At 39.4% G+C, this 15,158-nt stretch overlaps 1 protein-coding gene across 2 annotated transcripts; it reads left to right on the forward strand.

The window, feature by feature from the left end:
- The first annotated feature begins 2,997 nt into the window (after window positions 1-2,997).
- On the forward strand, window positions 2,998-10,652 carry jam2b (junctional adhesion molecule 2b). 2 transcript variants are annotated; one of them, XM_058082935.1, is made up of 10 exons: window positions 2,998-3,143; window positions 4,698-4,763; window positions 5,591-5,701; window positions 5,885-6,034; window positions 6,371-6,552; window positions 6,638-6,746; window positions 6,833-6,940; window positions 8,021-8,042; window positions 8,118-8,160; window positions 8,263-10,652. In XM_058082935.1, the coding sequence occupies exons 1-10, from the start codon at window positions 3,101-3,103 to the stop codon at window positions 8,299-8,301; spliced, it is 873 nt and encodes a 290-aa protein (XP_057938918.1). In that variant the 5' UTR covers window positions 2,998-3,100; the 3' UTR covers window positions 8,302-10,652. The 2 variants fall into 2 exon arrangements, with proteins under 2 accessions (XP_057938918.1, XP_057938919.1); XM_058082936.1 differs by having other exon boundaries at window positions 8,024-8,042.
- The last annotated feature ends 4,506 nt before the right edge of the window (window positions 10,653-15,158 follow it).

Here is a 15,158-nt window from a genome sequence, read left to right on the forward strand (position 1 = left end):
ATTCAATGTGATTGGCACAAACTCTTGCTCCGTGTCTATGACAGCCCAGCAGTCCTCTACAGGTGAAATCTGCTGCCCTCCTTTGTCCAACATTGGTACATGCACATCACTATAATACCCGCAGACATTGTCAACGTTTGTATAGAATAATGTAAATATATATATTTTTTTGTTACCTTGAACCATTTTTGGTTGACATATCCAGTATAATAATAATAATAAAAAACGATATAGTGAAATTTATATTAATTTTTATTATAATAAAAAATATATATACAATAATTTATATTAATATTTAAATATTATAATATAATATTTGTTATAAATATCATACACGGATACATCATTTTGAAAAGGAAACAAATATGAAATATAGAAATTACAGTATTTTGTCTAATTGGCAGACCATAGCACTTACTGTCATCGCTATACTTCTTTCAGCCACCAGGTGGCGTACCTGCATCATATCTGGAGATGGCTCTATTGCACTGGTTAATTGACTTAGCTGCTATTGCTAGTATACATAAGACTGTGTAGCATCAAGCTTTGGACCATCTCTTGCGGCTGAATAAGGCAACCAAAATATGACAGCCTCCACCTCCCCCACTGCGTGTGTTGTCGCAAGCTTGTGCAGCTGTACCTAATCTTGTGTCCAACATGTGGCGCACAGGGGCTTCATTATGTGAGGGCGCACAACACCACACAACACGCCTGTGGGAAGCGTCATGTGATGAGTGCACGTTGGCGTGTGTCATAGCGCGACAGCTGACGCCGTTGATCGTGAACAGGTGCTGCCGTGAAGATTTGGTACCCCCTGTATCCCTATCCTGTGTGTGTGTGTGTGTGTGTGTGCATATGTCCACAAATGCAAGCATGTGTCCCAAGCAAGCAGATAGTCCGACAATGGGCGCTTGTGTGGGCCCTGCAGGATAGAAACCTAATATGCAAGGACACGGTAGTAGCAGATCAGCCTGCAGCTGCTGCTTGGCTGCACAAATCATCAGGAGGCCTCAGCACCACCAACTGCTCATCATGTTAACGCTAACATCCAGCAATGCTAGCTATACTAGTGCTAGCATGGCGGGCTTTTATGCAGGAATCCTCACAGAAAAACATATTACAACTTTTTTCATACCGTCCAGCTTTACACTCATAATATTTTTAAATACACGATTAAACGTATTACATTCTGACATCATCTTTATTATTTTCTTCTCTAAAATGAAACTTTTTCATGCAATGTGATGACTTTTTACAGGTCATAACACAATTTCCTGTCATGAACACTATTCCTTGTACTATCTTCCTCATGAAACGATGCATTTTGTGTGGTCATATTAGCTTTATGTGATATCTGTGATATGACAACGTTTGTTCCCATTCCCATAAATACCCCTTCTTCCTTGTTCTAGTCCAACTTCTTTGTGGCAAAAATAATGCTTTTTTCAAATTCATGACTTTATTCTCTTATATGTTTTTATTCGGGGGACGGGGGCGGCATGGCTCAGGTGGTCAAGTGGTCATCTCCCAAGCTGAAGGTTGTCCTCCGTCTGCCTGTGATCATGTCTAAATATCATTGGGCAAGATACTGAACCCTGAGTTGCTCCTGATGTGTCATCAGGAGGTAAATGTGCTAAGAGTAGCAAAGTGAGTACCTTAAAGGTGGAAAAGCGCTATGCAAGTGAAAGGCCATTTACCATTTACGACCTCAATGTCAGAATATTCTGACTTTTTTTTCTCTGCGACTTTATTCTCGTAATTTTGCAAATTTATTTACATTTTTTTTATTCTCAGAAATTTACAAACTCAATCATGTAATATTTGAATTTTTTTCTGTACGACTATCATAAATTCACCTCAATCTCGTAATATTTCAACATTTTTTTTCTCTGACTTTATCCTTGTCATTTTCCAACTTTATTCTGAAATTTGTTTGTTCTTGTAAATTTACGACCTCAATCTCGTAATATTAAAACTTGTTTTTTCTCTGCGACATTATTCGTTTAAGTTTTTTATTCTCTGAAATTTACAACTTCAATCATGTAATATTTGAACTTTTTTTCTGTATGACTTTATCATAAATTCACAAGTTTGTTCTCTTAGTTTTATTCTTGTAAATGTAGTACCTCAATCTTGTAATATTCCAACTTTTTTTCTGTATGACTTTATCCTTGCCATTTCATGACTTTATACTCAAATTTGTTTATTCTCGTAAATATACTAATTTATTCATGCAATATTGCAGCTTTTTTTCTTGTAAATGTGCAACTTTATTTCCATAAATGTACAAATTTATTCTTGTAAATTCATACCTTTTTTATTCTTGTGATATTATGTGTTTTTTTTTTATAAATTTCGGATTTTATTCATGTAACATCATGACTTTTTCTTGTAAATATACACATTTCTTTGCATAAATGTACATCTTTATTTTAGTAAATTTACGATATGTCATGTGACAAGTCATATGACTTATTTTTATGAAAACATGTTACTTTAATCTTGTAATATTAGGAGTTTTTTCTTGTTATTTTATGACTTTACTCTTGTATTGTGACTTTTTTGTAAAGGTATGAATTTACTCATGTAATATTAAACATTGTGTAAATGTTCTACTTTATTTGCATAAATTCACAACTTTACTGTCGGAAAACAATTTTATTCTCGTCATATTACTCCTTTTCGTTTGTAAATGTACAACTTTATTCTTATATATTATGACTTTTTTGGGTAAATATCTGACTTTTTTCTGGTTAATTTAGAACTTTATTCTTGTCACTCAGATTAGTATTTTTTGGAATACGCTGTAGTAATTTGTAACTACTATGATGACAATTTAAAAATAATATATAACATTGCAAGTTTATTTTTAGAAAGTGAAACCCTGGCAAATTTGGGACCAAAGTTCCATATCGACTTGATGAAGATGACGATGAAGCAAAACAAAGTGTCGTCACGGTCACGTGTGGTCATTTGCTCCACGACCCCCCCCACACACACACAGCCTGAAAGTCGACCAGGCACACACGCACACACACGCACACACCAGAAGGAGAAGAAGAGGATCTAAAATCCACGCGTGGACGAGACGACTGTGAAGATGTTGTTGCCTCTGCTTCCTCTGCTTCTCCTCTGCCTGCACTGTAAGTCTTTCTAACCGAGTCGAGTTGCGTTTGAGTACTCATCAAAGTTTAGTTCCGCGTGTTGTTGCAACGCAAGACTTTCAAACGGACAAAATATTCACTAAATCAACATTTCCGTGTCGTCTTTGTGCACTTTTGAGTTATAATCCCACGTTTATGTGCTCATCATGAATCCATCATGATGGATCATGATATGATCATCATATATCAACGTGCGCTAATTGTGTGCAAGTTGACCCGTCGATGACGTCACCGGTAGATCTTCCAGCGACCTCTTTCATTGAGGACAGTAGTGATGCGTTCAGGGGGGGAAAGAAGGCAGGGAGTGGTTGCACGGTTGTTTACACTTAGTCCGCTCTGATGCCGTTTGAAGGCGAGATGTGCAGGCAGATGAGATGGCAGACCCCCCCCCCCCCACTAAACGGGCCTTTGATGTTGGCCCCAAATAATACCATAATACCAGTCAGAGCCAATGCAAACAATGCAAAGCTACAATGCTAATTGTTGCTGTCAGGAAATGTTAGTTCTTGGACAGAATATGAAATAAAACACTTGAGTGTGTACTGCCATGTGTACTGCCATGTGTACTCCCATGTACTGCCACCCCTCCAATTAATGTTGGGACCTTCCTGCTTTTCTGGTGCAGGTTTTGGACTATTTGGACTACCCCCCCCCCCCCCCCCCCCACACACACACTTTCATTTGACTCAGAGGTTATCATCCTCCCCACAAAGTCATCCATCACTTACATTCCTTAACAGCATTGCTCCTGGTAGCACCAGGCTGGACACACACACACACACACGTTCTGGTAATTTATGTCATGCTAAACATTTTGTTTATTACCAGAAATTGGATACATTCCCATAGATAATCCAAAATACCCCAAGATGAATGAATTCATTAATGTAAAAATCAATTAATGCATGAATGAATGCATGGATGGATGGATGAATGAATGAATGGAAAAATTAATGAATGCATAAATGAATGAAAAGATGAATGAATGAATGAATGAATGAATGAATGAATGAATGAATGAATGAATGAATGAATGAATGAATGGATGGATGGATGGATGGATGGATGGATGAATGCATGCACAAATGAATGAATGGATGAGTGAATGGATGAATGAATGCATGCATGGGTGGATGGATGAATGAATGAAAAATTTATGAAGGCATAAATGAATGAAAAGATGAATGGATTAATGAATGAATGAATGCATGACTGAATGAATGAATGGATGGATGAATGAATGAATGAATGAATGCATGAATTGATTGAGTGCATGCATGGATGGATGGATGGATGGATGGATGAATGCATGCATGAATGCATGAAAAATGAATGGATGCATAAATGAATGAAAAGATGAATGTATGTATGAATGAATGAATGCAAAAATGAATGAGAAGATGAATGAATGAATGAATGCAAGAATGAATGAAAAGATGAATGAATGGATGAATGAATGCATTTTTTCTCATAATTTTCCAACTTTATCTGGTAAATGTAGGACTTTATTCTGGTGTTCCGTTCCTCCTGCAGGTCCTGCCGGCGTGTCGGTGACAGTGAGCGCTAGTAAAGCCACAGTGGAGGTCCACGAGCACACAGGTGACTGAGACTAGTTCAATTTATGACTTTGTTTGGTAAACTTACAACAACTTTTTTCAATTTTTTTCAAACAATTTTTGGCCGATTTTATTCACTTCATTTTGCAATGTTATTCTCGTAATATTACAACTTTTTTTCTTGTAAATTTACAACGTTGTTTGATAAACTTACATTTTTTTCTCTTAAATGGATGACTTAAACTTTTTTGGCGACTTTATTCTCTTAATTTTGCAACGATATTCTCGTAATATTACTTTATATAACTTTTTTCTTGTAAATTTACAACTTGTTTGGTAAATGTACAACTCTTTTGTCTTAAATCAACGACTTTTAACCTTTTTGAGGACTTTATTCTTGCCAATGTTGACTTTATTCTCGTAATTTTGCAACTTTTTTTCTCAGAATTTCACAACTTTATGTCGTAAATGTGAGAGTTTATTTTCTAAATTTTTGACTTTTTTCGACAGTTTTTTCTCTTTAATGGATGACTTAAACATTTTTCTCTTAATTTTGCAACGTTATTCTTCTAATATTACAATTTTTTTCTTGTAAATGTACGACTTTTTTGGGTAAACTTGGGTAACTTTAACTTTTTACAACTTACAACTATGACTTTAATGATGGCAAGTTGGAATATTACAAGAACATGTCATAATTGATGAAGAAAAATGTCCTAATTAGCCGAGAAAGGACAAAAAGTGACTATAAAACGTGAATATTCCAAAAAGTTGACGATGCTGTCCAACATGCATGAACAACATTAAAGGGAAAATGAATTCATCAACAGTGACCATACGTAACGTCCCTACTGTCCAATGTCCGTCCAGATGCCGTCCTGTCCTGCGAGTTCCGAACCGAGAAGGATCAGAACCCTCGTATCGAGTGGAAGAAGAAAGGAAAGGCCGTCACCTTCGTCTACTTTAATAACAAATTCACTGGTGAGTCCCGACGTTAGCCTTGTAGTCAGTCAGCCGTCAGTCAGCCATCAGTCAGCCGTCAGTCAGCCGTCAGTTAGCCGTCAGTTAGCCATCAGTCAGCCGTCAGTCAGCCGTCAGTCAGCCGTCAGTCAGCTGTCAGTCAGCCGTCATCTGTTCACTTCTTCACCTCCACCGCGAGCGCAGGCTCCTACGCAGGCCGGGCCAAGATGGAAGGAGCCACACTGACCATCCACTCTGTGACCGAGAAGGACTCTGGAGAGTACCGCTGTGAGGTCACCGCCAGCCAAGACCACATCAACTTTGGAGAGGCCACCGTGGATCTCCGTGTACTTGGTACAGTCTGTTCCTCATCACGACTCATACCCCTCACCATCTATCTAGTCCTATTTTTAAACCAATGGATACATCATCTATTCCTGTCATTTAACATAATTGTTCTACAAACAAATGGACATTTTCAATGGACAAAATCAGAATTTTAAGAACATTGGGTCATTATATTAAGAAGAAAAAGTTGTAATTTATAGTTTTCTGTGAAAAAGGTAAAAGGTTACCAGAACAAAGAAGAAAAAGAGAAATAAAGTCATACTTTAATGAGGAAAGGTATGCTAATTCACGACAGAGAAAAAGGTGAGCTGCAGTTTCCTTGACTTTGTGTGTTTCAATCAGTGCCTCCTCACATCCCATCCTGCGACGTTCCCAGCTCGGTGTTTGTGGGCTCCGACCTGGAGCTTCTCTGCAAAGACAAGCTGAGCGTTCCCCCGGCCATGTACAGCTGGTTCAAAGACAACGAGGCCCTGATGGCCTCGGCCGACACGCCGTACAACATGGACTCGCACAAAGGAACACTGGTGAGTCCACGTGGACGCCCGAGAACATGCACACGCCTCTTCCTCTTCCTCCTCCTGCTCCTCTCTGTTTTTTTGACTGGAGCAGAAGTTCAAAAGCGTGTCCAAGATGGATTCAGGGATGTATCGCTGTGAGTCTTCCAACAGCGTGGGGGCGCCCAAGAGCTGCGTGGCGCAACAACTCAAAGTTGTAGACTGTGAGTGTCTGTTGAGTTTCTCAAGAACAAAATACTTGCGTTGCACGTGGTGTTGTCTCCTCCTCACGTCAGGAATATTCTTTTAGATCCAGTGGATGCGGCCATTTTGATAGCAGGCGCTGCAGCTTTTGTCATCCTCACGCTTCTCTGCTGCCTCTGCGTGTGTTTCTGCCATCGCAGAGGATGCTGCAAGAGTGAGTACTTCTTCCTGCTTCCCGGTCTCGCCGGGAACCCAACCGGCTGAGCCCTACCGACCGACATGGTACATTATCTGCAATTAGAACCCTGATGAGTCGGGGAACCTACCGTACGTCTTGGGAACATTCACAACTTTTTGGCAAGAAAAAATCATTTCCGACGTAAAAATATTTGACAAATTTGACGATTTTACAAGCAAAATTATTTTTAATGAGGAACAGATAATGTTAAGAAGAAAAGTAGTACTTTTAATAGAAAATTGAGAAAAGTCACCATTTTACAAGAAAAAGGCATCACTTTTGCAGAAATTGAATTTTACAAGTACAATAATTTCCTGAGGAAAAAGTTTTAATTTTACCCCTCAAAATAGTAATTTTACAAGCGAAATTATTATTATTTTTTTAATGGGTTAGTGGAGTAAAGTAGACATTTTAAGAAAATTGAGAAAAATACATAATACACCGAAATACTTTTACCAGAGAAAACATAATTTTCCAAAGAAAAAGTTTTTTTAAAGGACATAATTTTAAGAGGAAAAAGTAATAAATCTCCCCCAAAAAGGGAAAAATTTCACAATTTTATGAGGAAAAGTAATAATGTTGTGAGGAAGAAGTTGTGATTTTTTCAAATATAATAATTTTACAAAAAAATGTACAAGAAAACTGTGAAAAAAGTACACTTTTTTTTTTACAAGAAAAATAATATTTTTTTGCAAAAAAGGAAAACATTGTGATTTTATATCAAAATAATTAATTCAATAAGTTGAAATAACTCAAAATAACAAATTTTTACATAAAAAGTAGTCATTCTACAAGAGAACTTTGAAAAAAAAGACATAAGAATCCAATTTGGGAACACGAGACAAGCCGGGATATGGACTATGTCATGTAGCTATTACGTTGACCCACGGTACCAATGGCTCCCCGTTGTGAAACAATTGGAAAGTAGGAGAATCAAGGAACCTATGAGTACATTTGGGGAATATCAGATAACCCGGGAACATGTAACATCTAACATGTTTTGTGTATATGAACATTTTTCATGCCTGACCCATCGGCCATGTTTCTGTCTCCAAGCAGAAGGGAAGAAAGCCAAAAGGTGAGCGTCTCCCCAGTGTTTCCTCATTGCCTCTTTGAGAACTCTTAACAGAAGGCGTCCACTTTGTCCTTCCAGCATCAAGTCCTACAACCCTCCTCCTCCTCCTCCCATCCACAATGTGAGTCTCCTACCAGAGCTTGTTTGCATTGCCATTAAGTGTTTAGCTGATAACTCTCTAATGAAAGGAACTGACTGCTTATTTCTATCTTTTTGCCTGCAGCTCATGAACTACAAACAAACTCAGTCTTTCATGATCTGACTTGTCCCTCTAACCACGTCCAACCATCCCAAAATGCAACATTTGTCATTCAATGCACTGGAATGTCGTTGCCCACGCTGGTATTTTCTTGAAAGACCAAAACCTGAAGCTGATTTTTGTAAAATCCTGGCTGGTTCCCATTGGTTTACATCTTTAATACATTTCCTGTATTAAAGATGCCAAAAGCAATCAAGTGTAGGTCAGTACAGTGGAAGCTTGGTTAGCATGTGTCCCAGTTAGCGTGCTTTTTGGGTTAACGTCTCCCAAAAAATGTTCCTTGGTTTGCGTACATTTTCTGGCAATATGGCGCACGTGTTATTCATACACTCTGTTTTATTCATTTAATAATGAAATTATTATTGATAATTTTAATTATAATAAAATTATCAATAATTATTAACTAATATTTTTAATATTATTAATAATTAAAAAATATTCATTTAATATGTTGAGGAGGCCGTCAAAGAATTAAACAAAGAGGCGTTAGCACACTTTTGATCCAATGTTTTATCGTTCATAGTTCATTCATTTTATTGTTGCTGCTGGACCACCCAGCATGCTTTTGGAAATAACAATTTCAAGTTGCGTGTTATGTTTAATGCTTAATTGTTGATTCAAATGTTTTTGTTTCGTCGCACCGTGAGAAAGGGTGCTTGATGCCCGGCCCTACTGCCAAATTCTTGAACCCGATGTGGCCCGCGAGTCAATACATTTGAAAGTAAAAGTGTAATTGTAAAACTCAGTGTCACCATTTTTTGGATTTACTTGATTTCTTATGGGAAAAAAATATTTGGTTAGAGTCTGCATTAACGACGCTAACCAAGGTTCTACTGTAACTGTATTTTTATTATATGCGAGGGCCAAAAAGAAAGAACTACAGGCTGCACTTTGGACTCGCCCGCCATACAGGATTACCAAAGTGGATAAAGGGCTATTTCTGCCTCTTCCATTCAGAAATGTTCAAAATTTGTGTTAGTATCGGAATCGATCTCTCTCCAGACTGATGACGGCGTCCATTTTCTATTATTCCTGACTGCATCATATCTATTTTTGAATTCACAGAAGCTTTATTTTTCACCCTTTCATGTTCATATACTCTATTTTATCACCGTGTATGTGTGTAAATTATAGCGCTAGCGTTATACTTACTTTCTTTGAGCTTTGGTTTTTGTTTTAAGAAGTGTGAACGAAGGAAGAAACGAACGGGTGTCTGCAAACACTGAATGAAATAATTAAGTATCTCCATGTCAACTGTCTGAGCGCAGAATATTTTGCGACAAAGAGCTATTCAAAATGTGTTTTTAAATTTTTCTACCCTGAAAGAGCCTGATTTTTTTTTCCAGCCATTTTGGCCTTTTTGAATTATATTCCTTTAATTAGCTTAGCATTGAGAAGCCACACAAAAAGTGACACATTTCTTCCTCACAACCAAAAATGTCCCATTGAAAACCTTTGAAAATTGCATTTTTGACTCCTTATTTTTGTTTTCATGTAAAGTAATGCAAAGCTTCACTCTATTTTTATAATTGTCCACCAGATGAAGCTATTCTGCCCCAATCAAAGCATGCAGCAACTGTTTCCTGCAAGTGTGTGGCGACTGAAATGATAAGAGTGTGTTATTATTTTTGTTTTTCCAATAACAAAAAGTATGGATTTATACAAACATACAGACAAAATCCTGAAAAAAATCATTAATACCCGATATGTATATTTCAGAATTAAGTATTTTTCCAAGTTTGACTCATTTGAAGCGGAAAAACATGAATATGCAGTGTAATATTTTTACAGCAGTTTTTGGAAAGCTGACCTTTTTTTTTCCTTGAGTTTCTGTTTTCAGTTGGAAAAAGAAAGCATGAAAATTAATGTTACTGTCAATCATTGCGCTATCTCAGAGACTAATAACAATCAACATAATGCAATTTATTTTATAGAAATTATTTATTTCACGTAAACATATAAACATATTAGCCTTTAAACGGTTAAAACGCCCAAAATCGAATAAAAAAATAAAAATCAATAACCCCGTCACCCACAAAATAAATATTAGCATGCTTCCACGTAGTATGACTTACAGTACACGTGTATACAATATTGCATGTTGACATGATTATTTTTATAAATGCTGCAAAAAAGCAGACAACCATAAAGAGATGAGTGCTGTAGTACTAGGCATTGCCGCTAGAGGGAAACATTGCACTGAGTGTCAGCAGCCTGTGCAGCAGAAGGCCATCGTGTTGTCCTTTTTTATTTTGCATGTGTGAACAACAGCTTTCATTTAGGCTTTTTGTTGCTTATTTTCTTTATTTCTGTTCCCATAAAGGCCTTGACATGCACTTGTCTCTTCTGGTATTGGTGTTTTTTGTTTACACACAGACACACATACTACTGTACGTACTATACATACGTTGTATGACAATGAATTTCCTAATATTTTCCTTTTAAGGGGTTTCTTACATCCAATTTCAGCTTGTGTGAATGTGGCTGGGTATCTGTCAAGAGAGGGGCTTAGGAGTGTGAAAACGAGAGTGTGTGTGAGTGGGCGCTGGCTGTCAAGTGACATCTATGTCAGTCCTACTTGTTTATTAAGATGCTACTAAACGGTAGATCAAACAACAAAAGTCACCTCCATTTTTGGAGTCCTGGCGCCTTCCTCCCTGTCACAGCATTGTCAGGGATGAACTCATAAAACGATATTTACACAACGTTGGAGTTTAAAAACAATAATGAACGTTGAGGGTGGTTAACTGGTGATGCAGACGACCAGCCAGCCTGTGGCTTTATAGCGCTAGCCACTAAAGTTGGTCGTCAGCGCCGCTGAGGAAAATGAAAAGTAGTAAAAAGGTTAGGGTTAGGGTCAGGGGTTAGGGGTTAGGGGTAGCTCGTACCAAAACCAAATAACTCGAGAACGGTACGTCCTACGGCATTTTTCCCGAGGACGACCTCCCCCTCATAAGTGGGCACGGGCTTTCTTTTGGGACCACCCCCGACTCGTATCGAAACAGACACTTGAAAATTGGCACACACATCAGCAGCCAGCCCCTGATACACATATCAAAAAATCAGGGTCCTGGATGAAAGGGTCTGAGATTTATGGGAAAAAAGAGGGTTTTTTGGAGGGAAAGCAGTTTTTCACGCCCTGCGAGGCCCATATTGACCCCAGCGACCACACATTTTTCAGTTTTTGTCTTTCCAGCCTCGTGAGACTCCAATGAAAGAAAGTCAGTCCATTTGAGTTCAGAAAGGGGTGACCTTTGACCTCAAGCAGGCCTCAATTTAGTGGGTTTGCCGGTCTAGCCACGCCCCCTTTTGAGCCAGACACTTGAAACTTGGCACACAGGTCAGCGGCCAGCCCCTGATACACATTAGAAAAATCAGGGTCCTGGATCAAAGGGTCGGAGATTTATGGGAAAAAAGAGGGTTTTTTGGAGGGAAAGCAGTTTTTCACGCCCTGCGAGGCCCATATTGACCCCAGCGACCCCATATTTTTCAGAGGTTTTGTCTTTCCAGCCTTGTGAGACTCCAATGGAAGAAAGTCCATTCATTTTTTTCATAATTTTATTTTCCAAATCTGGCTGAAATGGCCACAAAGGCTCTAAGAGTCATCGTTGTGCTCTTCAGACCTGATCCGCAGAAATCTTTTTTCCAGACAACGCAGAGGTCTGAAATTCGAGTATGTTGTTGGGGGCCTCCAGATGAGCGGATCGACATCAGTCGGGTGTTGGTCGGACATGTACTTTTCGACCAGCGGGCGTCGGAATTTCATTGTTTCCTCATGTTCCTCACGCCCCCGCCGATCGGACAAAAAATGTTCAAATGTGTCAAAAAACGCAACAGAACATCTACAAAGAATATAAAGCAAGTGTGGACAGTTTCACATCTGTGCAACCTTTGGTTAGCTACTTAGCTTTAGCAAGGTTGTATCGAGCTGGGACCAATTTCTTCCTAATTGATGGATAGTGTCTGCAACATATTGAAAAATGAAAAAAAAACTCAAAGAAAAAGTGTTTCTAATTTCAACAAATTGATGGTGACCTATGACCTTTGAGCAGTCTGTTCGATTACTAGGCAAGGTTCCGTTAGAGCTAGACTCTTGAAATTTTGCACACTCGTGCAGAATAATTGTCTGATGATATGGTGAAAAATTGGTGGACCTAGCTCGATGCTTGATGAATTTATTAAAGTTTTGTTTTTTTTAGGGCCTTCGACCGGCTTCGTGGTCAATCTATTTGGGAAGAAAACATGGTTCCTGTTGAGTCCCGTCCCTGAAATTTTGCACACTCGTGCAGAATAATTGTCTGATGATATGGTGAAAAATTGGTGGACCTAGCTTGATGCTTGGCCTCAGGTTCCAACCCTCGCCTCCAGTTTGCCCACCGGCCGGCCACCGTTTCCAGTTTTCCCGCAAGCCGGCAGCTGACAACAGATTGCCCGCCGGCCGCTGCAGTCTGCGCCCTGCCGCCGGCTTCGTATTGCTCTTTATGGCGCCGGCGGCCGCAGCCTTCATATTGCTCTCGAGTCGTCGCCGTCGCCATCAGTCCGCTGTCCCGCAATCTTCAGCAGAGTAAGACAAAGCTTACATTAGCCACGACTTTACCGTTGAGAAAACACAGTATATGATTGCCCAGCATAAGGATTACAGTCACGGTGTCATGAAAAAATCCCATCAAACATCAACACAATAGATAGATTTAGAACAGACTTGGCCAGTCGTGTGCAAGTGTTACGGGTCCCAGGATATGGCACCACAGTAGCAAGATACAGTAGTCTGTAAGGACAGATATGGGTGGACAGCAGTGAGGACACGGAGCAGCAACATCTTCGTCCAGATTGCGTCTCTTTATTAAAACTTGATTCATTTCAAGAATTACAATGTACAATATGTATACAATATACAATAGTTGGTCACGAGTGTGTTCAGGAGCCCAATAATTACCTTCCATGATTCTGCCTGTGAGACAAGGCTGAGGGCCATCTAAACCCAAAATGGCCGCCATACGGTAACAACTGTCGTCTAAACTGCATCTGGCCGTACGTTACTAATAAGCTTGCTCTATTTTTAAAAAAACAGCTTAACAATATCATATGAGCTATAAAATATGCTTCCCTTCAACGAAATAGGAATTTACAGAGGTTGAATTCGTTCCTCTTAACAACAACTGACCTGTAAGGACAGATATGGGTGGACAGCAGTGAGGACACGGAGCAGCAACATCTTCGTCCAGATTGCGTCTGAGCGTAGGCGGAAGTCCACGCCTCAATGCAATCTTGGCACAACAGCTCCCGAGACAAAGGTTCCACCTGAGTACTGCCCCCACTGTGTGATATTATTTGTTTTACATTTTTTTCACCGTATAAAGTCATAACAAAATAGATGTGTATATTTGCTTTTTTTTTTGGTGTATGACACAAGAATAACCTATTTACGTTGCTTAAAACAAGTAATTTAACAGCTATTTCTTTCATAGACAGTACCGCAAAGCACGCTGGGATGTGCGCCTATCGGCTACATTATGAAGAGGAGAAGGAACTGCTGATTATGATGCGGGCGAGGGAGGATGTCAATTAAGGGCCTCAATTCTTGAATTTCTTCTCCTTAAAAATTACTTTTATGCAACTCTTGGCTATGTTATCTGTATCATGTGTCATTTGTGTGCTTTCAACATATACTTGTTAGTCCAAAATAAAGTACACTTCAAAAAGACGTTTGTGTGTTTTCGAAGTGGCCACAGGGGGGCGATAGAGGCTTATATCATCTATGTATGTCCGTCACAGGCCACCGTACTGATCCGCCAGTAAGTGGTGACATCACGTGAAATCCAACAAATTAAATAATGCCTCCTTTTTTACAGCACCCTACGAACAGTGCCCAAGGTGCTTCAGGAGTATAAAGTATAAAGTATTATTTCTCTTGTTATAGTGTGTAAAGTCATTGTGAAACACGACGTCACATCCGCGCTGTAACTTCCTGTTTGCACTTCCTGGTTTCGTCCGGAACATGGCGCCGACGATCCCAATTACGCTGTGTCAATCTGTTGGCAGCCAAGCTGAAGTATTCTAGAGGGAATGCCGTCTACTGTTTGTAAAACTAAGAGCGTGATTGTTGAAACTCTTTATTGAAAATGCTTTAGAATATATTACATGTATATTGCTTAATTTTTTGGAGTTTTCAACGCTGTTACAGGCATGTGTTTGGCCAGCTATGTGGGGCGGGTTGAGCGTGAACAAGGAAGTGCGGGGATCTCGTGCGCGGGCGCTGTTCTGTCGTTGCTGGCTCGTCGAAAAAAAAAGTTGACGGAAGCAGCAGGCAACCATCTGTCTTTCTCTGACGAAGTCAGGCCGCCCCTTACCACGGTTTGGGGCTGAAAATAGTGACAGTTAACACCGCCATGACCGTGGAGAAGTGCCGAAGTAAACGGTTTGTCTTGCATCAGCATCGTTTTCATTGACGCCAATTTAATTCGGTATCGAGTCGGCTTTCCAACACCCTGACGGAGAACACTGGAGTTGCCATGTAACTCAGACGACGCACAAGCAATGCTACAAGGTCAGTATCAAAGTTTTAAGTCACGTTGAGGCACGAATAGTGGCGTTTCGCTCCGACAATAGGACAATATACAGTATATAAACGATGTCGAAGTTGAGGAGCTGAAGCCGAGGTCGCCATTTTGTGGACATAATTGGCGCGCAGAATGCTCGAAATGACGGAAGCAATTGTTTCAACCGGTTCATTTGCAATCCATAACATAATGTGAACGACTTTGGCCCAAATTGACAATGATTTTTTAAAAGTATGTTTCGCTACCCTCGTCATAGTCAATGACAACTGAAGCTAAAAGTGGTTTAATTGGAATTATTTC

The sequence above is a fragment of the Doryrhamphus excisus genome, chromosome 9 (assembly GCF_030265055.1).
Source record: "Doryrhamphus excisus isolate RoL2022-K1 chromosome 9, RoL_Dexc_1.0, whole genome shotgun sequence".
In the NCBI taxonomy this organism is placed as follows: domain Eukaryota; kingdom Metazoa; phylum Chordata; class Actinopteri; order Syngnathiformes; family Syngnathidae; genus Doryrhamphus; species Doryrhamphus excisus.

Coding starts and splice junctions, on each gene's coding strand:
- jam2b (XM_058082935.1), top strand. CDS start 3,101: ATGTTGTTGCCTCTGCTTCCTCTGCTTCTCCTCTGCCTGCACT. Junction 6,035..6,370: donor CGTGGATCTCCGTGTACTTG/GTACAGTCTGTT, acceptor TGTTTCAATCAG/TGCCTCCTCACATCCCATCC. Junction 6,747..6,832: donor ACAACTCAAAGTTGTAGACT/GTGAGTGTCTGT, acceptor ATATTCTTTTAG/ATCCAGTGGATGCGGCCATT.